This window comes from Magallana gigas, chromosome 3, assembly GCF_963853765.1.
Source record: "Magallana gigas chromosome 3, xbMagGiga1.1, whole genome shotgun sequence".
Taxonomy (NCBI): domain Eukaryota; kingdom Metazoa; phylum Mollusca; class Bivalvia; order Ostreida; family Ostreidae; genus Magallana; species Magallana gigas.
In genome coordinates, this window is record NC_088855.1 from 16,912,301 (window position 1) to 16,938,345 (window position 26,045).

The 26,045-nt window shown below is 35.5% G+C and overlaps 1 protein-coding gene across 2 annotated transcripts; it reads right to left on the reverse strand.

Moving 5' to 3' along the window:
- Positions 1-4,384: 4,384 nt before the first annotated feature.
- Positions 4,385-25,685, reverse strand: LOC105329078 (von Willebrand factor). Of its 2 annotated transcripts, XM_011430232.4 has the most exons (39): positions 25,528-25,685; positions 24,549-25,109; positions 22,798-23,034; positions 22,049-22,612; positions 21,883-21,921; positions 21,446-21,751; positions 20,889-21,146; positions 20,744-20,773; positions 20,056-20,625; positions 19,875-19,907; positions 19,642-19,770; positions 18,803-18,940; positions 18,322-18,351; positions 17,893-18,010; positions 17,455-17,594; positions 17,108-17,222; positions 16,767-16,906; positions 16,392-16,529; positions 16,261-16,287; positions 15,758-15,872; positions 15,207-15,436; positions 14,578-14,692; positions 13,756-14,024; positions 13,004-13,121; positions 12,362-12,507; positions 11,974-12,088; positions 11,647-11,858; positions 11,378-11,492; positions 11,041-11,267; positions 10,694-10,831; positions 10,532-10,567; positions 9,599-9,628; positions 6,297-6,329; positions 5,991-6,101; positions 5,732-5,875; positions 5,366-5,483; positions 5,065-5,270; positions 4,708-4,831; positions 4,385-4,622 (listed from the first exon to the last, which is right to left on the reverse strand). In XM_011430232.4, the coding sequence occupies exons 1-39, from the start codon at positions 25,610-25,612 to the stop codon at positions 4,496-4,498; spliced, it is 6,387 nt and encodes a 2,128-aa protein (XP_011428534.3). In that variant the 5' UTR covers positions 25,613-25,685; the 3' UTR covers positions 4,385-4,495. The 2 variants fall into 2 exon arrangements, with proteins under 2 accessions (XP_011428534.3, XP_011428535.3); XM_011430233.4 differs by lacking the exon at positions 9,599-9,628.
- Positions 25,686-26,045: the final 360 nt, after the last annotated feature.

Genomic DNA, 26,045 nt, shown 5'->3' on the forward strand with positions numbered 1-26,045 from the left:
CTAATTATGTGATGATGCATTCAAATACTTTATCGTTCTAGTATCATTTGTGCATTTTAGTAAACATTGAAAGCGCTAAAGAAAGCTAGAGACATACATGTGTATTTCAATCATCGCCACAAAATAATGTACGAAATCATTTAGTACAGTTTTGCTGTACGAAACTTCCACAAAAGTGTGTCCTGTATCGTAGATATTGTACTATTGTTTGGTAGACTTCAAAGGAAAACATACCGAATCGTGTCAGAACCTATTGGTCCACATAAAACTGGGGCTATGGTATGAAAATTATTAAAACTAGTTTGTCTCTTCATCAGTTTTGCTACTAATATTCTCAATTTTCACAAGAAGACCAGCCCCCATCCACTCTGACCCCAGGGTGTTTACAATTTAAATTACCTTTAAAAAAGAACATTTTTAACCATATTGGGTTTTTGTAAGCAGTCTCTTTTGTTAATTTTCATGCTCATTGAAATTACATTCACAGGTAAATGTTGATCTTCTGCAGTATGATATTTTTGCCCCTTTGGCCGCCCTTGTAAGTTAAAAGAGCCAAAATCAATGTAGTGATAAGACGTAGAAGAAATACATTGTAGACCAAACGCACAAAGTTGAGTGGTGGGCGCAGTTGCAATACTGATCTAAATCTACGCGACATGGAATTATCTCGTCAATACGATTCCATTCTGACTTTTTGTAGTGCTTGACTGTCTGAATATTATAGATAAAATTTATCACTAAAGTTCACGCAGCGAGATTGCACATTGGATTTGAATTATGGAATCTCCATGTCCACTACAGGAATGGCCCAAAAATCGAGTCTTTGTCACAAGCACTTGTTTCTGAGAGACTTTTGCCGAATAGTATCGTTATAACTGTTATTATTATACTATGCAGTAGTTTTTATCTCAAAAGTCAGTTGCAAGTGACTGTTGTCTCTTTTGCAAAAATCATAATAACGTTTTGCTGCGATGACGTTGACGATGTCCAATCAAGAGCTTTATTGTTCTTAAACAAGAGTAAGAACGGATATAAAATTTTAAAAATAGTAAATATCCAGAATGAAATCACAAATTGCTCCGATTTCTTTCAATTGGAAAATCATATATAAACTTTAATCAATAACAAAAGTGTTTGCCAAGCCGCGAAACGTGGATTACAAGTGTTATCGATGACTTTTACAAACTAACAATTGACGATCAAAAATGGTAAAGTAGTATGAGTTGGATACACACTTTTCTTTTTAAATGTTTGTGTTTTGGTAGAGATTTTATTCTTTCAAACGCCTATCAAACTTATAACAATAATTGTGATATTGAAAGCAATTTCTTTTGAATATACCTTTGCGTTAAAACTGTGAACGATTTTCTAGAATGCGATTCACTTCTGTATTGCAAAACGCAAACTGTCTTAGAACTGCAGATTTTTTTCAGAGATAAACACAGGTTGTAATATCACGATATTTATACACGGGCATGTATATGCAATATGTAACATGAAAGATTTATAAACTTTACCGTAAACATCTTTTGATTTTAAACTTTAAAAATAACAAACATAATGTACATATGTATGTAAAAAGGAAACGTGTATGCAACGGCTTTACATATTTGTTAATTCATGATATTTTTTTTTGGCTGTCCTGGCACAAATAAACTTCAAATACTAAGTGTCCTTCCTGATATGTTTTATTTTACAAATAAAATCTGCAATTTTAGTAGTCATATTGCAGATTTTATTTGAAAAATAAACAATGTCAGGAAGGACATTCGTATAGTGACATGGTACTTGTAGAATAAACAGTTCTTCAGATTAACTTTTAAAAAAATACTTTGATCATTTCATAATAACTTTAGGAGGGAGGGAGATTCATGTAGTTATGCTGTCTTGGATAATTATTTGTCTGAATTTAAAGTAATAGTAGTTTGACTAGCGAAGGAAAGACAACCAGCAGGTCGTTATAAAATGTATTGAATATAGATGTATGATTTGTTTAATATGGAGTATTGTTTTTCGGCCCTTTAATGATTAATGGTAGAGAAAACGGTTTTGAATTTCTCTTTGAAAAATAATTCCACTGTCTGGGAAAATTACCACAAAAAAAAATGGAGGCTCTTTTGTCAACAAATTTAAGGGGATGTGCGGCTATCTTTTACATCTGAGAAGAAAAATGTAAACATTTCTTGAACTGGCTTGTTCCTGTCCAAAACTTACTAAAACTGTTGTCAAAAGATACAAAAGCAATAAATATGACCTTCAACATGTTGTTTTGTATGCAAATTACACACACAAGGGCATAACACTGCATTTTTAATCACTCAGAACTGCGCAGCTTCAGACTTGAATTTACGATTTAAAAATCTGAAAAAAAATATTAAAAGAGGCCATTAGTGTTCACTCTACAACCGTCTGTTGAGAAAAAATGTCAAAGCTTCCTTATTTTAGTTAGCTATTTTGAGACAAAATTCCTACATAAACCCGCCTTTTTATTAAACCTGTAAAATTTAACCTTTAAATTTCTCAACAACACATGTAGAGAGCATACCTATGGTGGCATATCTCTGCCCCTTGTGTGCAAGTTATTTTTCTATCAAATATGTCGACATGCAAGATAAATATGTTGACATGCAAGATAATTATGTCAACATGCAACATAATTATGATGACATGCAAGAAAATTGCAATCAGATAAGAATTATACAAAATCTAAAAATAATCTCAAATATCGCCCACCTGTGACATCCAAAATGCTAGATGGTATCTTTATATGTCGACGTTCAACTTATTTATGTTAACATGCAAGATAAATATGCTGACATGCAACTTATTTATGTCAACATGCAACTTATTTATATCGACATGCAACTTATTTATGTCAACATGCAAGTTACTTATGTTGACATGCGAGATGAATATGTTGACATGCAACTTAGTTATGTTTACATGCGAGATAATTAAATATGTTGACATGCCACTTATAAGTTGCATGTCGACATAAATATGTTGCATGTCAACATATAAATCTTGCATGTTAACATAACTAAGTTGCATGTCGACATAAATAAGTTGCATGTCGACATAAAGAAGTTGCATATTTACATAAATAAGCTGCATGTTGACATCAATAGGTACCATATCTAGCATCTTGGATGTCACGTGTTGGCGATATTTGAGATTTTTTGCAGTTTTCTTGCATGTCAACATAGTTATGTTGCATGTTGACATAACTATCTTGCATGTCAATATATTTATTTTGCATGTCGACATAATTAATAGAAAAATAACTTGCACACCAGGGGCAGAGATATGCCACCATACACACCAATTAACCCCTTTGTTTCTTTTTTAGAATTTTCAATCTTCAAAATTAGTCTGCAGCTGCGCAGTTCTACAGCTGTTCTTAGTCATTTAAAAAGCAATGTTCTGTTCTTGTATGCATAATTTGCATACAATACAAGATGTAGAACCTTATGTTTATTGTTTTTTCATCTGTAGACAACAGTTTTTGCAAGTTTTGTGCAAAAACAAACCTTACCAAGTCAAGAAATGTTTACATTTTTATTCTCAAATGTACAAGATGGCCGCACATCCCCCGTGACCATCCGATCTACCTTAAATTTGTTGATATAATTCATTTAGCTATAAATTATTTAGCAAAGGAAAATTCATTTTGTTTACTGTTTTATAAATTCATTTTGTTTACTGTTTATACAGAGATTTTTGGTTTGCTCTTTTAATAATTATATAATATGCAATTACATTTTATTTTGAACTTCTCTGTACTTTGGACATCATCATCAATACACTCGTAAATGATGTATATACAGAAAAGAAACCCGGTTCTTATTGTATCGTTTAAAGTCCGTGAAAGTGGACGAATTTGAACTACTGGGCGTCATTGAAAACTTCAAGACTACTTTTTAAGGACGTTGGCTGGTAAACAAATTAACCATCAGATCTACCTAAAATTTAAGATACGCCTTGATTAAGCAATAAAAATTCATTTGGTAAATAAAAAGTCCATGAATCTTTCCTTTAAAATTTGGGTATTTTCCTATAGTTTTAGATAGAGCTCTCCTTCTAAAGGAGATCAATACAGTCTAAAATGGCTACGACCGTTGAGCCCTCTTAAATTACTAGTTATCTTTAACCACGACTGTATAAGGGCTAGTTATTTAAAACGGAGCGAAATCATTAATATAGTTATGTTTGAGCTGTGAATAAGCAAAATTGACACCCACCAGGCAAAAATAACCCAGTATACAGTATGTATTATTTCTTAATGTTTCAGTTACTGTGGTGACTCTCTTTTATTTATTTAAATCAATTTGTTCTTTTACAGAATACTAGCTATGGAAATGAAAAAACAACAACAACAACAACATATATTACAAACCTTTCACAGTATAAATGTATTCAATTAATAAACACTCGATACAAATACAAGAAATACTTTTATTGATGTGATTTCTTGACACTTATATTAATCTAACTGTTACTGCTCCACGTAGCCAGGGGGATAGTTGATGACGTATCCTTGGGGACAGTTTGGCGTCTTGCAACATTTACCTGGGGCAGGTGGGTTCAGTGTGCAGACGGGGGGCAATTGCCAATCAACACATCTGTCGAAAAGATTAGATACTCATTTATAAAATAAAATTAAAAAATTATATAGAAAGTGAATTTGAAGACATTTGAAACTCTTACTTGTTCTGACACGTGTAATAGCCTCTTGATGCATCTGCGCATGTGCAGGTGTATTTACAACCATCGTCAAATTTCTGTCCTTGTTGGTATAATGTTCCGTTATAGAAACATCCTGTTCCTTGGCCTAGAGAAATATACTTTTTTACTTAGCAAAGTATTTAACATTTAAAGGCTTTAAGATAGACTGACAGAAATCATCAACTCAAACTTCATTCATTGGAAACTTAAAAATGAATGAAGACCTGACAAAATATTTCCAGTAGAAGTTTTAGTTGTGTTGTTGGAATTGTTTCTATTCGTTTGCAAGCCTACATGAATATATTAAACAATGTTTCTTTCTACATTTTTTGGTGATACCTGTCATAGTTCCAGTTCCGGTTCCTGTTCCTGTCATAGTTCCAGTTCCGGTTCCTGTTCCTGTCATGGTCCCAGTTCCGGTTCCTGTCATAGTTCCGGTTCCAGTTCCAGTTCCGGTTCCTCCTGTACACTGAGGTTGTGCACAGCATTGTCCAGTTGGCTTTACAAGAACACATCCTTGAGGGAGGCTGGTGAATTGGGGACATCTAATATTTGAACAAAACAGAAGATTAGAATAAAACAATTCAAAACAGATGCTTGGGGGAAATTTGTAGGCAATTTTTTTTTCTCTCATACTTACAGTGCCCTGCATACGTAATAACCACGTGATGCATCAGAACATGTGCAGTTATATTCACAGCCGTCGTTCCACTGTTCACCTTGTTGATACAGTTGTCCCTTATACAAACATCCACCTCCTGAAAAAACATAATAATCGCAGCAAATAATATGCTTTGTAAATATGACAAAAGGAGAGTTATTAAAAAAAAAGAAAAGACAGAGGAAAAACAAATGATACGGTTTGAAATTTAGGGATGCACAGTTTTATATTTTAATAAATTAAAATTCACTTTAATACCGAAGCAATCGTTATTTCCAAAACAAAAACACTTAGATTTATATTATCTGGTATAATAAAACTAGTTTATATAACATGGTTCCTTACCAACTCCAGTGAAAGAGCTTCCTGGTACGGACGTCACCATTCCAATTCCAGTCATGCCTCCCTGTGTTCCGGTTCCGGTTCCACCAGTTCCGGTTCCAGTCATGGATCCTGTGTTTCCAGTTACAATTATTGTACCATTGGGTCCTACAAATTCAGCAAAACATTTCTAAGCCCATTAGTAATAGAATCGCTTTTGCATGCATCTAATTGAATGATGAGTCGTTATTAGAACCATTCGACCGAATGGCGACTGTCTTACCACAGAAGCCACAATAGGCGGGGCAGTTCTTGACAGCCCAGGAGATGTATGGCTCTACACACGAGGACCTAGTGAACTCAGCACAGTTATTAATGGTATCCTGACACGCTCCTGTGTAAAGAAATTATCAGTCTAGATTTCATCTTGATATGAGCAATGCCATTAGAACTGAAACTTTGATTACTAATATGAACAAAAATAACTGTGAGAGATTTTTTTTATAATTAAAAAAAAATAATTTCAACTGTAAACGTTAAAATCACAGACAGAGAGAAAAAAATTAATATTATGTGACGTCAAACTGACCTGAGCCTGTGCCGGAAGTTCCAGTTCCGGTTCCTGTGTAAAAAAAATATATGGTCAATATGAAATAAAATGCATCTTTGTCATTGATTTTAGAATATAATGCCTAATATCATTGTCTTTCTGACATTTTTTAAAATTTAAAATTTTTTGCATTTAATATTACTAGTTAAAAAAAGGGTTAGCCTAATATGAATTATCGCCAAAAGGGGATTTGACCTTAAATGATTATTCAAATTATGCGAATGAATTGCATAAGTTAAACAGTGAAACTTTTTAACATTGCATGATAAAACGAAAAGATTCAATTGTGTAAACACATTTAAAAATTATAACGCATTTATAAACCGTTTATAATTTCCATATACTTTGCTACACTATCAAAATGTACTATACGATAAAGAAATGTCAATTAAATTCATTTTATCTGAACAAGAGGCCCACGGGGCCACATCGCTCACCTGAGCAACAATGGGCGTTCAAAAGATATTGTGCCATATGGCCCTCGGTAGAATAACAAAAAAAACAAATATTGTATTAAAGTATTCGAATTTTACACTTATTTTTGCATACACGTAATCTTTGACATTGTCCCTTCATGAAATACTGTTTTTACACAGAATAAGAAAATCCTACGCAAGATATAGAACTAAATATTTGGTAGGGGTACACTGTTATATAACTTCTAATTCCCTGTATTTTCGTTCTGCCCCCCCCCCCCCCTCCCCTACTTAATTAAGCGATCAAAATATATGAGAGCATATAGGTACAATTTCTTCCTCAACTACTTACTAGTTATTGTAATTTTTTTTTTAAATATAATAGTTATTGTATTTTATCAAAAAATCCTACATGTATATATGTGAAGAAGAAAATTGCACCTCAATGTGCTCAATTTCTCAAATTAAAAATAGTCAACAATTTAATTTGTCTTCTCCATTATAATTAAATGACTGTTGTTTACCTCACGTAAACTCGTGACTTTTATAACCTTACTCACACTTGATTGATGAATACACTGGAATGAAAAATGTTGTCACGTGACATGTTAAAGAGATATAAAAATCAATGTTACCGTATTGACAGGCACATCATTCTAATTTACAATGGCCCACCTATTATTTTCATTTTTATTCAAAAATAACAAATGGCTACAAACCAGGATAATTTTCCGCTGTAATATTTTCTTAGGAATAGCGATAATTCTTTTATCCCCGCAACAGAAATGTCTCAGAACTATGGAAACTGTTTTAACGATGTCGTTTTTTTTTACTCACATTTCACATTATTCATTGTATAAAGAGGGGGCTCAAGAGAGTAGTTATATCCAGCATATCATTCTTTAATTTTTTTGTGTACAAGTATTTAACATACTCTAATTCATATAGAATTTCTAATGATCAACCAAAATTTCAGCGTCAATCGTAGACTGAATTATAAACAAGATGAGCTCAAAATTTTGCTTGGTTTGAGTCATATTTTGTTCACATGAGTTTATTACATTCAGCTCAAGATTTTTAACTTGGTATTTCCTATTCGGCATTTAAAATGGAAAAAAATGAATGGCCTCAGATCTGTGTACAAACATAGAATTGTGAGCAAATCTCTGTATCTTATTTATAATTCGAAGCTTAACACTCAAATATGGTAAGTAAATAGAAATTGTAAACAATTAAACACAAGAAACATGCACTATAACAAATAAAGAACACAATTTATTTTTTAAAATGAACCATATACATGTATATACCTACATATTTCCGTCAGCAATATTAAACTCTATTTAAACTGAATAAACTCGAGAAAATGCCGAGCATCTCAACAAAACATATTGCATTATTCTACCATTACGCAAAAGATGACACCGAATTACCGATAGCCTGATTGAATTGCATTTTAGTTCTTTCTTAATACATCAGATGTTGCTTAATTTCCGCAGGTAAACAGTAAACTGTTTGATTTACCGAAGTCTCTGTTTGATTTGATACGTAAAAATCGTGAAATACAAGCGACAGTTCCCAGGTTAACGCAAAGCATAAATGAAACGAAACGAAAATCACAAAAAGCTAACACCATCGTCATATGTGAAAACTGTCAACGCATTGAAATATTTAGCCTCAATTTACTTCACAAAATCGGCACCAATGTATTTTGCATGTTTCAAATATTCCCTTCGTACACGAACTGTTGCACAACAAACAAATTCATCATTGTCAGATCGACCCGTTTATCATATAGTGTCATGGCTGCTTTAAACAAAGAACCTCATTTTAGAATTATGGAATACGAGTCTTGGTAAAATGGGTAAGCAAACCCGGGCCGGGCCAAAATAAAAGCCGGAGCAGATCGGCAATCTTCAATTCCAATTACGCATTATTTTGCAGCACAATTTACAGCAAAAACAATTATACTGGTCAATTTTAATGAGATTGGCAGATTAATAACTGTCAATCTTTTGTTTTGCCCTGGCCCGGGCATGCCTACCCATTTTACCAAGACTCATGGATGCTATAAATTGCTTGAGACACGCCTTTTCTTTCTTATTATTTTCGTAATAACTCAGATGTGGAACAGAATTAGCCCATAATTTTTGCAAAATATATTTTCCTTCCCATAAGGATTATTCATGCTAAATTACGTTGAATTTGCCTCAGTAGTTCTTCAGAAGAAGATTTTTTAAAATGCACCCCCTTTTTTTTTTTTTTTTTTTTTTTTTTTTTACAGTTTTGAGGTTTTCTCCGCTTTCAATGAAAATTTTTCTTTCATTTCTGCAATTTATATTCATCTTTCCATAAGAATGCTTTGAGCCAAATTTGGTTGAATTTGGTTAAGTGGTTTTAGAGAAGAAGTTAAAAATGTGAAAAGTTTACAGACGGACAGACAGACGGACAGACGTACGGACAAACGGACGACGGACAAAATGTGATCATAATAGCTCATTTGAGCTTTCAGCTCAGGTGAGCTAAAAACAACTCAAGTAATATGCATCTTTAAAACAAAATTCACACGTAATTTTCTTCTGAACGAAATTACAATTATGTCAGAATAAGTGAATTTATCATTTTTCATTTTTTCGCACGATTTAAAGAAAAGGTTTGTCATAGACATATATATTTGCCAAAAATGAAATATATAAACTGAACTCAATATGTACAGTCTTTAAATATAAATTTAGGCAAAGAAAATTTAATTCAATTTATTATTTTTCAGTAACCATGTTATAATGGGGAGAATCTGAGAGGGGGTTTAAAGATGCTGTACACAAAATTGGTTGCCAGAAAACTTCCAATTGAGTTTAATCTCACCAGAAATCATTGATGGTGCGACTGGAGCTCCTGAACATGCAATGGAAAGGCAAAAGCAAATAACATTTATGACACAGCACACACATAAACACACGCACGAATGATTGGCACACACAAGTATCATTTGTATGTGAATTTTAAAAATGTGAAGTGAAGCTGTGACAGTGAGTTTTTTTATTAACCAAACATTGAAAGAAAAGGAAACTTTGGTTGCTGTTTTTATCAGGTAGTCTCCCTGCTTGTGTTAAAGGATACTTCTGTATAATATTGACTAAGATCTTCTTAATTTTAACCAAAATTTTAACCAAAATCCCAATGCATTGCTGCATAAATTGATATCACATGATTGTTTGCATACACATAAAAGCATCCTTATTTGCCGGGTTTATCGCATGATGAATGATGAAAACAAACATAAAAACAACAAAAATGCTATCGATAAAGCATGAATAGGCTGAACATAATTTTTTTTTGATTAAATAATTATATATATTTCGCTATACCATCAAAAGCGCAAGGCAAGCAAAACGGTGCCCAGGGTGTTAAAATAAATGCTTTATTGAATTTGCGGCAATATAGAACCAATTTAACAAGAGCTTGGCCTTTGGGTAGTTGTGTCAAACAGCAATGTGACGTTGACCTATCTTATTTCATTGCTACCCACTCAGTCATGGCTCTCAACAAGATTTGTCTGGCTTTTGAGCTAAGACTACGTAATCTGTGTATATTTCACTTGAAACCAGCGTAATTTTTAATTTGTTTTCAGGCAAGAAAAAGATAGTTACATCCTATACCGAAAGTCCAAGGTCTTATTAATATGGTTCTGTTTATATTAAGCACAATTACTAGATAAAATTAGTCAAGGTAATAACATAGAGTTCATAAAACTCAGAATAGGAAGTACACATTTGTAATATGCCAAAGGACACCTACCGGTCATTGTTCCAATGGTTCCGGTGCCAGTTCCACCTAAACAAAACACAAAGATATGCGACGGTTTATCGTCATGGCTAAAAATCACAACAACAACAAATTAAATTAAGGAAAACGTGTGCTTACAAAGCCAAGTTCATCATTGATGTTGTTTCCACTTACCACAAAATCCACAGGTCTTGGGGCAGTTGTACTTGGCCCATCCAGCGAACTGTCCAGAGCAAGACTGGGTTCCGTAATCCTTGCAGTTAGGAATTCTGTCAGTACACATTCCTGGGGCCGTGGTTGCTTGGACTTGAGCTGAGCAACAAAAAAAATTATCATTGTTACTAGCAATGAACAATGTAAAAGCGTTAATACAAATTCTGATACATTTTTAAAAAACCTTCGCAAGCTGTACTCTACGGAAGAGTTTACTAATTAGGTCATAAGTATGTTCTCTCGCGACAATCATAACAGACCGAATAATAAATAAACAGGTATTCAGAAATAGGTATAAATATATTTACTGGATGTGGTAGTGTTTCCACAGAATCCACAGAACTTAGCACAGTTGTCCTTGGCCCATCCGGCGTAGGGCTCGTGACAAGCGTAGTCACCGTAAGATGCACAGTCGGGTTTGACGTCACGGCATGCACCGGCTCCAGTTGGATTACATTCTGGTTTCTGACAACACTGGTCGTTGGCGTCGGGAACTAAGTGGCATTCTGCGGGGATTGTTCCATATCTTGGACATCTGTGAGAAGACATGATAATTGCTTTTTGTTTCATTTTCTTACATTTCAAAATTTTGTTTGGAAAAACAATTCTATTGCACAAAAAATTATCAATATTATCGCAATTGACCTGTCCGTGCAACGGTAAACTCCCTTGGATGCATCGATGCACTCGCAGTTGTAGTCGCAACCATCTTGCCAAGTCTGACCCTGAGTGTAAATTTGGCCCTTGTAGATGCAGTTATCTGTTAAAAATAAAATTTAAAAAAACCCATCAACATACTACTGTGCGAGAGCTGCAAGACACAAAATGTTTGTTCAAACAATAAAAAATTAGTACATTTCAAATAAAAATAAAACAATTGAAAAATTTTAAACAAAATATTTTCTGGCACGTACTTGAATATCCAGTCACTGCACCGGAAGTTGATCCGGTGGCGACCTGGGGTCGTCCTTGTCCCGTGAAGCTTCCGGTGTAACCCGCCGGATTGAATCCAGTGACGGCCTGACCGGTGCTTCCGGTCACAGTGCATTGTGGGACACGGCAACAGGAGTCATTGGGATCGGTGACGTATGTACATCCGACGGGAATGTTGGAATATTGGCCACATCTTGTAGACAAAATCAAAGTATGTTTATCTCTAACTGGGAACTAAATATTTCTCTATATCAATGAGTAGATTACCTGCCATGACGAAGTTTATTAATTGTGATGACGTAGTTTACCTTTCAGTACATTGGTAGTATTTATTTTTAGCATCTTCACACCGACACTTGTAGCTGCAGCCATCGAACCATTCCTCTCCCTGGTGGTAGTACTGGCTCTTGTACACGCAGTAGTCTAAACAATTTCAACCAATCACTTAAATTCCAACATTTAGTTTTGGAGCTTCAATGCTCAACAGAATTACCAGTACCCGTCAGGTCTACATTGAAATTCAAATCTTATTTTTTAGTCATAAACAATATATTTTAAGGATGATAAAATCCTGATTTTTTAGGTTAAATAATACATCTTCAGATATCATTATACAACGGCTTTTGTGTCAAGGAGATGAGATTAATAACGTCTGATAATGATTACGGCAAACAATTTAGCGTTCGTAAAACTTACCTCCTGACCCTGACGCAGGTGTGGTTCTTTGGAACAGTGGGGCAGCCGTGGTGACAGTTTGGTCACAAACATAGGTCTGGCAGCAGGAATCGTTGGGGTCCTGGATCATGCGGCACTGAGGGGGAAGGTTCTGGTAAGATGGGCATCTACAAGTCAGACAAATGCATGGCTTTCAAAGTTTGAGCAAAACTTAGGATTTCGTGTGAATTTCAAATCAAATTGTGTTCGATATTGAAAAAAAAAATGATTCTTAGTAATATCGTCCAAAATGAAATTTATGGCCAATTTGCATATATTTTATATTTGCTTGAACAAAACAATGTACGCTTCAATAATTGTCAGGCTATGGTCAGCAATTTCAGGGGGGGGGGAACATTTCATTCTTTAGACGAATCTTTCTAGAGTATATTTTTTTCAAATCAGTTACAAATACATCGAAATATATATGGTGAGCATGATTTACAACATTAATATATCGTACATTTGTATATTTATGTAGTTTATTAATTAGTGGTTGCTCATCGTTTCCATCTGATAATTTCAGGCATGGTTTAAATGGGAGTCATGTGAATCTAAATAATATTTTGAAATAGTTCACTCCTGTGTAAATATACAGTGTTTCAGACCAGAATTTACCATTACCTGTCGGTACATCTGTACTGGCCAACGGAAGCGTCCACACAGGTACACCTGTAGTCACACCCATCGTCCCATGTCTGCCCCTGTTGATGGATCTGACCCTTGTAAATGCAAACACCGGCTGAAAAAAAGTTAAAATGTTGTTTAGACAAACAGACAGTTAGTAAAAACAAGTCAAAACAATTAGGAGACAAAAGTCAAGAAAATAGTAGAAAAGACAACTCGTCGTTTACAAAACATCGGCAGAAAAAAGCGACGAATTGTTTAGACAAGTAGACAAAAAGAAGGGAAAAAACCAAGACAAAAATACAAGTAGTAGAGAGGTAGACTAGTTGTTTAGACAAGAAAAAGAGGGTAGGCTAATTTTTTGAAGAGTAGTACATTACATAGGATTCAAACATAACTAATTTCATCATTATTTTTAATATAACTTCATTGGATACCACATTAAAACATGGACATTCGAAAGACGCCAAAATGGCCCTTTAGATAGTTTTTTTTTTTATTTCAATAACGTTTTAATAATAAAAAGTAAATTAAAGGAATTAATTCACCGAAAGCATGCATTTTTTTCGCGTTGATATGTTTTAACATCTAATAAAACCATAAAACCAATTTTACATGAAACTTTGAATAAAATAAATTATATAAACATATCTACAAATCATTTTCATACACAGAAATATTGTATAGAAGCATGAATTATTCGAACTGATTTGAAAAAAAACCTATTAAGACTATTATCATAAACTCACTTGTTGATCCCTGTACGGTGGGTCCAACTTGACCAAAGCCAGTAAAGGATGATGGAGTTCCGGTTCCGTTAATTGAAGGTCCGGTGCTGCCGGTGACGGTCATGGGGGGATAGGTGGCAGTTCCGTATCCGGTGATTCCGGGTCCGTATGAGGGGACCGGAACATTGGTAAGTGTGGCGTTTGCAGGACAGTTCGGGATCTGACAGCATGGATCATTGGGGTCCTCCATCAGTTTGCACGCGGCATCCAAGTTGTTGAATGTCGGGCATCTAAGCGATGCAAAAAAAAAAAACACCACAGAATGATTAGAAAGTTACTTGTTTTGTTGGCGTTTGGTCATTTTGTGTCCTTGGATTAATTGTTTAGTTTTAAAAAAAAAAAATTACAATAGTCGTGAAAAGGAAAGTAGAGGAGTGCCGGTTTGTGTCATCTTATGAATCAGAATTAAAACAACGTGAAAGAAACTCGGCTCTTGCGGTACATCATTGATTAGATGTGTTTGATTTAGCTATAAAAACACAAACAAACACTCCCATCTCACTGCCAAAAAGTTATTCAGGTCGTTATGATTCGTTTAAATAATGCATGTACATTATGATAGTTCAGACAACAGTCCTGAAAACCTTTCTTATCCGATATCATTCAGAGTATCTTCATGCATATTAGGTTCTAAATTCAATAACTTTAAACTGCGTACACTGAATATAATTGCAAACTACACACATAAGCCTATACGATCCCCAATGATGAACCAAGGACGTAAATGAAGTAGTCTCTTACTTTGGAGAACACCTGTAACACGTAAATAAAGTAGTCTCTTACTTTGGAGAACACCTGTAACGACCGGTCTTAGCGTCGTCACAAACACAGGAGTACTTGCAACCATCCGTCCATCTCTGCGACTGCTGGTACAACATTCCATTGTAATAACAGCCATCTAACACAAACAAATGATTCTATAATTTGAAATTTTCTTAGAATTTGAAATCAAACATCCATCTAACGCAAATTAACAAAGATTTGTTTTGAAAATTTTCTTAGAATTTGAAATCCAAAAGAATAGTTTAACCATTTATAATTTTCAAGACATAAAATTCACAAGGTCTGGTCCTTTCCTTTTTTTAAATTTAATATTTCAATTCTAGATATCGAAGGCATCGAAAAAAACATAAAAGGGTCGGGACTTGGTTGATTCATCACCTTCCAATTCGCATTCTGTTTGTTTGATATTCCACTAGCAATGCATTAAGGAGGCTAGGTCGTCAATGAATTAACCATCATATCTACCTTAAATTTTTAGAAATTATTTTCAAGCTTTAAACAATTATTTAGTAAGGAAAATTTTCATATATTTTATCTTCAAAAATCTTCAATATTTTCCTATTCCTTTATACGGAATTCTTCTCTGGCCACGGCAATTCCACCCCCTTCACAGGTTTTGTTCTACTTACCAATCTGTTTAGGAACCAGTTGTGGGGCCACGGTAGGAGCGCCTGGGTTGAGCGGGTTGGGAGCGGATGTGGGTTTGATGCTGGGGATGGGGTATCCTCCGAGGGTGGGGACGGTACTGGAGCCCACGAAGGTGCCCGTAGAGCCGGCAGAACAGTTGACCACTGGACAGCATTGGCCGGTGACCTTGACCATGTTGCAGCCAAGAGGAAGGTTAGTGTAGTCTGGACATCTATAGGTGAGGTAGAGAAAAAATGACATCTAACTACTGTCGATTCTTTATTTTACGCGAGTTCTTAATTCCGCCATTCCGATGTCTTGCAAATTATTGCAAGCAGGTATTCTGATGATAGTTTCATATAGTTCACATCTTTTAGAAAAAAAGGCGAGATGTTAAAATTTGTGAAAGGTGCTTCTCGCTAATTTACAATGTCTCACCATCACTTTTAAAAAATTTAGTTTCGATATGGTTTTATGCCGTTATTTTTGTAAATAATTCATAGATAGAAATCATGATCTCAAGACTTAAGTATATGGTAAATTGTAAACAGACCTCTTATTGCATCTGTAGTATCCATATTTAGCGTTTTCGCACATGCACTCGTATTCGCAGCCATCATACCAAGTCTCTCCTTGCTTGTGTGTCACACCCTTGTAAACACAGACATCTAGAGGGACACCAAAATGCAGTTAAATTCTCTTGAACTTTAATCTGTTGACGCCATGATTGATATTATTTTAAATATATATACTTTCAATAACTTGAATTTAAATATATATACTTGCAATAACTTGAACGTATTGAAGTCGATCGAACGGTGTTTCGCAGAAAGAAATTGCATGTGCATTTATAAACACGCAAAAAAGAAGTTTCCGTAGATAAGCGTAAGTGTAATAATATTATTGAAACAAAATATATAATTTTCATTTAATTATATCCCCTTCTACCAATAATTTGCAAGCATGTGTTGTTTCAAAAAGCATGAGTCAAAATAGCTTCTATTCGTAGACGAAATTGTTTTACAAATGTTTGCAAAATCAAATAGTTTTGCCTACCATTTGGTCCAGGTTGGTTCAGTAAAGCTGCAATAGAAAAAATGAAAATCTAATAATATGCCAAAAAAATAAAGCTTATTATTTTTTTTTAAACAAATACATTACCGGTTACCAATATAAACTGTACTTACAGCAGAATCCACAGAATTTTGGACAGTTGACCAGAGCCCAGTCTCGGTACATTTTGTCTGTACAGGTTGCCAGCTGATATTGGTTACAGTTGTTGATTTTATCAACACATGGGGGAGGTGCAGTAGGTGTGGTGGTGGCTGCAATCAAAATCAAAGTACTGAAAGTACTGACATGCATAGCATTTATTTGAATGAAAACAAGATTTGATTTGATACAACTTTAAACGGCAGGAAGTGATGACTGAAACATTATTTGGTATATGTATTGAGACCAATGCCTTCTTGGAAAAAGGCCGCTTTGTCTGTCACATAAATGACATTGCACCAGGAATTTTTCATTAATACTCATTCATGTTGGACAAATGTTTTGAATACCTGTTCCATTTCCGGAAATTGTTCCAGCTCCGGAGAAGGTTCCATATTGATTACTGAAGGTACACTTTGGTTCCTGGCAACATTTTCCAGGTGGAGTTTCCAAGCGACAAATGGATGGGATATTCTGGTAAACTGGACACCTGCAAAAATGTTTAATTCATAATTAATACACAATGGTATTTTTAATACATGTATTTCAATACAGAATCATTCATGCCATGGTGTATATTTGACAACATGTAATATAATTTGTATCATTCATAACATTAACGATAATATCTTAAATGAAAAATAAAAACCGTTGGTGAAAATATAGGTATCAGCTGAAGGGGAATGCTTACTTAGATTGACAGCTCCACATTCCAGCGCCAGCATCGACACATTGACAGTCATATTCACAGCCAACAGACCAGGTCTGGCCTTGATAGTAGTTCTTACCGTTGTAGACACACATGTCTGTGGGAGAAAGAAAGGGATTTCAGAAGTCTTTATTGTCAACTCAATATCTGATAATTCAATCATTTGATTGCTGAAAAGGCTTTATGGAGAATAAATACATGTAAAAACTAGAAAGTAGTTGTGACATCTCACAATTTTATATCCTTAAAGTTACATTTTTAAACTCATATACTGATTTTTTTTAACTGATTCAAAATTTGAGTTCAATTCAGGAAATGACGTCACTTACTGACTCCGTTGACGTTGACGACCTTTTGGCCTGTCTGTGTCTGGTATTGTGGATTAAAATTACAGACGGGCTGCAGGCAGCACTCTCCTGTTTTCTTGGTCAGTGTACATTGAGGTGGTAGATTGTAGTAGGCGGGGCACCTATGTGATAAAGAACAGGTGACAGCGTTAACAAAATTTCTTTTTTTCACGAAAAGAAAAAAACCCCAAAATATTATATTGGTTTCCATCTCTTACAAAGATTGTGTTCAGGTTCTCCGATTCTCATCCTCAATGTATTTTTCTCATAATAAAAATGTTATTAATCCTTCAAACTTTCCGGATTCCAGATTAACGAACATTGCTGAGGATACGAGATCGTCAAAATTTTTTTAAAAATCCATTATTTACGTGAGGAAGGTCATTGATCTTATTGAGGAACATTTTAGGGTGATCTTACTTGTTGTAGCAACTGTATTTTCCACTGCCAGCATTATCACAAGTGCATTCGTATGCGCAGCCATCAGACCATCGCTGTCCCTGAGAGTATGTCTTGCCATTGTAATAACAGCTTCCGTCTGTAAAATAACGACCAAATAACCGCTTACAAAGCCTTCAAGTGAGTTCAACTTGATTAAAAAAATCTACTCGAATAAGCAAGTTTTATTGTCATTATTTAGGGTTATCATATAAAAAACGAATTTTTATTCTGCATTTCACCAAGTTGAATTGGTACATTTGTATACTATAGTAATTTACACAGTAATTTACATGAAATGTTCTTATGCAGGTGATACGTGAGTGTAATTGATCGCATGTCTCATTCATTAAATCAACTGTCATTATTGCATTTACAATGTATATATTTACTTATTAAGTTCATACTTACAGTATCCGGTGACCCCCTTGGCATCTGGGCCTTTGATTAAGAGAAAAACAAATCAAGTTATAATATCGGAAACACTTTGATTTAGATATTATTAATTATAGCTATAATTGCTCAATACTTGTAATTCTTCGTGTTCTGTATACAAACAAATTTTCGACCTTATAGTCACAGTGGACAAATCTAAAATGGGGCTTAATTAATATTCAAATCTGAAACGTCTCTTTAACCACATCTGTATAAGGATAAAATTAAAACATTTTTAGGCGAGAATAACACGGGGCGCAAATAATTATGCCTGTATACAGTACAAAGTTATAAAATTCATTGAATTATCTTATTGCATAGTAATTGATATTATCATCAATCCAGATCCCTCACACTTTTGCGATTCAATTGATAAATCTAAAGGGTAACGGAATAGAACGGTTGTCTGTAACAGCCATGGGATTTCATTGGCGTCTTTCTATACTACAATACTTACTGCAATATCCACAGAATTTCCTGCAGTTAGCCTCAGCCCATGGTTTGTACTGAGTGCACACATTGGGATCGAACTGGGAACATTGCTGGGGAGCGGGAAGGTCATCTGTACAGGGGGGAGGTGGGGTCTTGATTGCGGCTAGAAAGAAATATTTATAAATCGTACTTATACTGATATCAAATATCTTTTTTCTAGCTTTTAAAAGAAATAGATTTGTTCGTTATAATTTTTAAATTGTATTTCAAAAGTTCTCGTCAAAACACTTCATTGTTTGTAGCATTGCCTTCGTTAGCATTTTGTTTTTTAGTTTCAGTTCTCTTATAATACCAAAACGGCCCCACAGTAGTAAAAGCACAATACACTATTTGACTTATTAATATAATTTTGTTTGGTATCATAATATTGGTCCAAAGAATTTCTTAACCATTTTCTTTTATTGTTCTTTTAATGAACAATTCGTTCAATTTCTGTTTGTACAATATAAAAAATCATGTTGAATAAATTTTCCTAAAGCATAATGATTTATGTACGGTAGATTCCTAATTAAAAAGAGGAATTAATATCTCGCGGGTTTTAAAATCTCGCTTTTATTTTTCGGATAGATTTAAACTTAATGAAACTATGATAAAAATTCGACGTTCGCAATTTGATGCAAAACGGTTGAATCGCGGAATCTAGCACTTGCATAAAATAAGGATTAACAATGACATAAAACTGCTAAATGCTTTTTCAATACGAACACACTTAATTATAACATAAAGCAAGTAGAAAATGCTGTTGCCTATCAAAGTTCGTCTAGAAAAGTTTTTTTTTTTTCACTGAGAGAAAAAATATCTTACGTTGACAGAATTGACAGAACCTCTGACAGTTAATCTTGGCCCAGTCAGTGTATTGTCCGGAACAGGAAGATACGCCGTACCTGGCGCAGTCGGCAATGGCGTCCTGACAGGGGTCGATCAGAGGAGCAGCTGCAAAAAGGAAGCAATCGTACTTTAATCTTTAATAAAAGAGATTAATAATTCAAAGCAATTTTGTTTGCGATATGAATTATATAAATATCTCGGTCACTTACGGGTAAGGTTAACTCCAGGAGTTGGTGGAATAACTAAAAAAAAAAATCAATGTGAAATTTAATTAGAATACCGAAAATCCGAGCGCATTAATTTTCTTCGTCTATCATTCCTACTCGTTATAAATTTACTTGCTATTAAAATAATGATACTCTTTCACGTTTAATTGTTTCTGAATCATACCGTTGCAAGTCTTGGCTTGGAAGGCGCCTTGGATTTGCGACAACTGGTTGAAGTTGGTGATGGTCATCACGTGTTCGCTGTCGGGATCCGAGGCAATGCTGTTCAATTCTGATTTAGAGATTCCATTTCCAATACCAATTGAGAACACGTTGATGCCTTGCTGGTGAGCATTGTTGGCCTCTTTGACCGTTTGTGGGTGGTTGTTAGAGTTTCCATCCGTCAGTACGATGGCAATGTTTGGTACGTTAGATCGGTCACCGTTGGCAGGGGTGAACATTTTGGTGTACATTGTGTTAAGAGCGTCTCCAGTGTTGGTACCGCCACTCTTGTAGGTAACCTTATCCAAGGCGGTCAGTAGGGCGGCTTTGTCGGTGTGGGAGTTCAGTTGGAACTCTTGGTAGGGACGGCTGCTGAATGTTTCCAATCCGACACGGATCTTGTTTGGTCCGACGTCAAAGCTTCGGACCATGTCCTTGACGAAATTGATCATCTTGTCAAAGTTTGGTTTTGTGATACTTCCGGAGGAATCCAGAACAAAAACGATGTCGGCGACGCTTCCGGCATTGCAGTCTGGCGATAAAATATATATTTGAATTAGGACACAGTGAGTTTGTCGAAGCCGAAAGCAAAGAATACTAATTTCGGTAACGATATTGTTGAAATTATTGAGTGAATCAATTCCACTTACTTGGTGCAGGGGCTGGAGTTGGTTTGGCCTCTAAAATTCAATGTAACAAGACAAGTTAAACAATGCCAAAAGAAGTTAAAATCTGAGTACTATTACATGTGAATCAATTTCATTGGGTAAAAAATGACGCATGATTTTTCTTTACGTTCGCATGTCTTTGAAGACAGTGATCCCTTGAGGGAGGTCAAGGCATCGAAGCTCTCGGCGTGGAAGGAGTATTGGCTGTCGGGGTCCGTTGCGATGGAGTGAAGCTCTCCGTCGTTGATTCCGTGTCCGACACCGATGGCAAACATCGTGATGCCGTCCTTCCTGGCTTTGTCGGCCTCGGCTGCCGTCAGCTGTCTGTTGTTAGAGTTACCGTCCGTAACCACGACTGCAATCTTCGGTACGCCTGGTCTGTGACCTTAAGAAAGGAACAAGTGGTGTTATAAAATCCCTCTTTGTTCAGGTATGTTATTGACTACTAAATGTAATTGTTTAAAGATTAATAAAACACCACAACTTTTGATGCAAAACAATTACTCCAAAAACGACTGAAGATTATTGAAACTGATTTGGACTGTTCAGGATATACCATATACATAAATTTGTCACCATGCAGCTATTACTGTGAAATGGGCATCGAACAATCTTAAATTTCATAAGAAAGACCTGGCTTTCAATTATAGAGATGTTCTCTGTTTGGTGGATGAAGTTAAATACCTGCAGCAGATGTGAAGCTGTCGGTGTGCATAAACTTGATGGCTTCCCCAGTATGAGTGGATCCAGACTTGTAAGGAATGTGACTGATGGCGGATACTAAGGATTGCTTATCGAGGTGAGAGTTCATGTGGAATTCGGCCTTGTGGCTCGTTGAGAAAGTGTCTACTCCGATCTGAACATCATTTGGCCCAATGTTGAAGTCCTGTGCAACGCCTTCAACAAACTTGAGCATTTTCTGGAAATTGGATGATCCGACAGAACCGGAGGAATCCAAGAGGAAGACGATGTCTGCCTTAGCACCACACCCTGAAGAAAACGATAATCATGAACACCTTGGATAATCATACTGTATCGTTTCCTGTAATTTGAAGATAGATTGGATGATTGTGAAGTGTTCATTTCAACTCCTCTTAGACAATTCATAGAATGGTAAGTACCTGTTCTGTTGGTTGGTGGAGGGGCTGTTGTGGCTTTAACTAATCAAATAGAAATGATAAAAATATTACAGGTATTATTATATCAATCAAACTAGTATTGTACAATTTGTTCCATGAGCCAAAAAAAAAATATCAATTTTTGTTAATTCCTGTCAGTGCTGAATACCTTCGCAAGCTTTCTGGGCCAACTCTCCGTTAATTTGTTTAAGAGCATCGAAATTGTTGACGACGAAAACGTGCGAATTGTCGGGATCGGTTGCCATAGCGTCCAGTTCCTGCTTGTTTGCGGCTCCAACGCCGACAGAGAAAACGGTTACACCCTGTTGTCTCAGTCGCTGAGCCTCAGCAGAAGTGGCAATACTGCTGGTGGATTTTCCGTCAGTGATCACAATGGCAATCTTGGCGGCGTTGGATCTGGCACCATTCACATTCTGGAAACTGGTCTCCCTGGCATATTTCAAGGCATCAGCGGTATTTGTACCTCCAGAAATATACCTAATGCCTGAAATGGCTTGTTCAAGTGATGTCTTGTCACTGTGGGCATTCAAGTGGAATTCAAGATGGGTTCGATCACTGTAGGTGATCACTCCAACTTTGGTTCCGGTTGGGCTGATGTCCATGCCGTTCACCATGTTTTTAACAAAGCCGAGCATTTTTTGGAAATTTGTGTTTCCTACACTACCGCTAGAATCCAAAATGAAGAGGATGTCGGCGGGAACGACACCACATCCTAAAAGAAATCGACATGAAATCAGTAACCTGCATGATCAATAATTATTTTCATGTGAAAAATCTGTAATAACAAATATTGTTATAATAAATACACAGCACACAGATTTGAGACCAAGTAAATCGATTAACTTAAAGTGAACAAAAAATACATATTATTTACTTTATAGAAATAGACAAATCTACCTGGAGATGGGGTGGTAGTTGGAGGGGGGTTGGTGGTTGGGCGGGGAGTGGTGGTTGGGGGTTGTGTTGGACAGGCCTTAGTGTTACAGGTTGCTGTTTCTCTGGCAGCTCCGACACAGTTTTTGCCTCCATTGGCTGGTGGGGGGTTGTTGCAAGATCTCTCTCTGTAGTGAGTTCCACCTCCGCAAGATTTGGAGCAGGGGGACCAGGATCCGTAATTGCTCCAATGTCCGTCAACTGTCAAAAAGAAGACAAGTATTTCTTAGTCTTTAAATGACTCTCTCTCTCTCTCTCTCTCTCTCTCTCTCTCTCTCTCTCTCTCTCTCTCTCTCTCTCTCTCTCTCTCTCTCTCTCTCTCTCTCTCTCTCTCTCTCTATTTGGAGCAGAGCATATACTGGGGATTTGCATCATATTAACATTTTAGGACATCAAAAGCGCGAACGTATGGGAAATAAACACCATTTAAAGGACCCTCATTCTACATTGAAACAAATTGAAAAATGTTGTGAAATATATTTGTCAGTTTTTAGGGGTTATTAATTCAATTCCGTATTATACCAAGGAAAAGCTATTGAATACGTTTACTACCAAACACGGCTGGCATTATCTATTCTTTCGATTTACATTCATATTTACATGCATTTCTTTATTAAAAAATATATACTTAAAACTTTGTTGTCATTAATAAGCCTAATGTATTAAGTTTATGATTATTATAAAAAAAATATGTATAGTTTTTATTTGTACATAGAGGGACCTTAAAATAAACACAATAGACAGGTGGAAAGATGGATAAATAGTTATTATGAATAACCGGTAGAACAAACTTCAATAAGTTTACTCAAAATACAATAACATTAAACATAGTGTTACATTTTGATATCAATTTAAGATAATTGACAGACGATTTGTTTGTCGACTTGTATACATGTGCTAGTTTTATGGGATCTCTTTGGGGCGACATGTGGGACTAGTAAGGCTCTATATATACTACATGTTGTGTGGGCACACCTCTATACCAGACATTTGGTGGTTTTCCAGACAAGCCTATATTGTATTGTTATACTATCTACGCCGGTAGAATTCGGTCTATATCATTGATAATAAGTATGGGCCGATGTGTGATCTACGGATTTCTTCTATATCTTTGCATGCATTGGAAAGGGTTAAAGGATGAGTTATTAACATCCGAGCAAACGAGAGATATTAATTTAAGTTGTAGATCTTGCTTATCAATCGTTGTAAAAAAAAAAGTAAAGTTCAGTTTCAGTTTAAATTAGTGATAGTATTTTTTAATATAAACTGGTTTTTGGGGGTTTTTTTTGGCCATATTGGAAATCATGCATTTTATTCACAATATTTAAGTTTTAAACCATTATACACCTAATTGAACAAAATAAAAAAATGTCAGGATGTAGTGCATTCTGAAATAATTTTTTGTTCAATATATGTACATCCGATGTACATATATGTCGGACAAATATACATTATCTTTCCAAAATATCATATTGAGTAAAAATAAACATATTATTTGGGGTTTTTTAAAAAGCAGATACAGCTGAAAGTTTAGACGAATTTCTTGCTACAAGCCTATTTTAATTAATAAAATCAAAGTGAAAAATGTATAGCACAACGTTTTATGTATCAATTTTTAAACTGAAATAGTAATGAGAGAGAGAGAGAGAGAGAGAGAGAGAGAGAGAGAGAGAGAGAGAGAGAGAGAGAGAGAGATATGTTATATTATAACCTACCTTCACATGCCGTCTTTTTCAGCTCCGCCTGCAGTGTGTTCAGGGCGTCGAAGTTTGACACGGTGAAGACGTGTTTAGCGTCAGTAGCAATATGCTCTAGCTCAGCATGGTTAATCCCACTCCCGATGCCGATGGCGAAAGTTTTTATATTCATGGTGTGAAGTTTGTTGGCCTGAGTGGTGGTAGCCTGTCTGTCGTTGGACTGACCGTCAGTCATCACAACCAGAATGTTGACCACGTGATCTCTGTCCCCAGCAGCCGGCTTGAAGTCATGGTCCATGACGTATTTCAACGCCAGGTCAGTGTGGGTTGATCCCGACTGGTACGGCACGCTACCGATGGCGTTCAACAACGTGGGTTTCGTTGGATATTTGTTCATGAAAAACTGGTGATGGGGCGTCGTTGCGAACGTCTCCACACCAATTTGGACGTTGTTGGGCCCAATGTCAAATGTATTGGCAAATTTTTTCACAAAGTCTAACTGTTTTTGAAAGTTTGCTGATCCCACTGATCCCGAAGAATCAAGTAAAAACACAATATCTGCTGGGACAGTACCACAGGCTGCAAGCAGAGAAAGAACTCCATGCTACACAAAATGGCGACAAAGTGTGTAATGTCTTTAGTACTTAAGGGTACTTTTTTTCTTTTTTGATTTTTGAATACTTCTTCTTTTTATGAAATATTCAAAGTTACAATCTTTAATCAATCTTATTAAATAATCAATACTCGCATTCAACAAAGGTTTGTTTTTCAAGCTTAAATAGTTTTGGATAAAAATCACCCTTCTGCAAGAGCCAAAAAAATTGTTCCAAAGTGTCAGCAGCTTATTCAAAAGTTTAAGGATTCAGGCGACAAATGACCAAATTTTTTTGTTTACTTTAACAAATATTTAAGAAAAAAATGAAAAAAAAAACCAAAAAACTTATCGATAGGTAATCACCTATGAATATATGTTTATAACCCCAGAGGTCAAACTTACTAGTTGAAGGAGCGGTAGTTGCAGCGCCCTGTGAGCCTCTCAGGCTCACAAGAGCACACGAAAGAAGAATCAAAATCCGCCGCATGTCGGCCAAGGACCCGCTGTAAAATGCGCTAATCTCGCCCGATCTGGCCTTTTATCTGACGTCTTGACCAACTTAGGAAATTCTTTGATATCTAAGTGTAGGAAGATTTTGATGCCTTCTAGCCTATCGCAGTGAACGGATGCTTTTTAAATTGTTTCTGTATACAGTAACTGAGGCTTCGACTATGGGCCAGTTACAAAACTGGCCTAAAAAGGTTCTTGATTTTGGTGCTTTATACGAAATGACGAAATAGTTAACATGAGTACGATGCATGAAGGCGCGTGTATAGCTTATTAAACAAATTATAGATGAAACAAAATAATATATATATATATATATATATATATATATATATATATATATATATATATATATATATATATATATATATATATATATATATATATATATATAAAACGATGAAAGTTTTTAT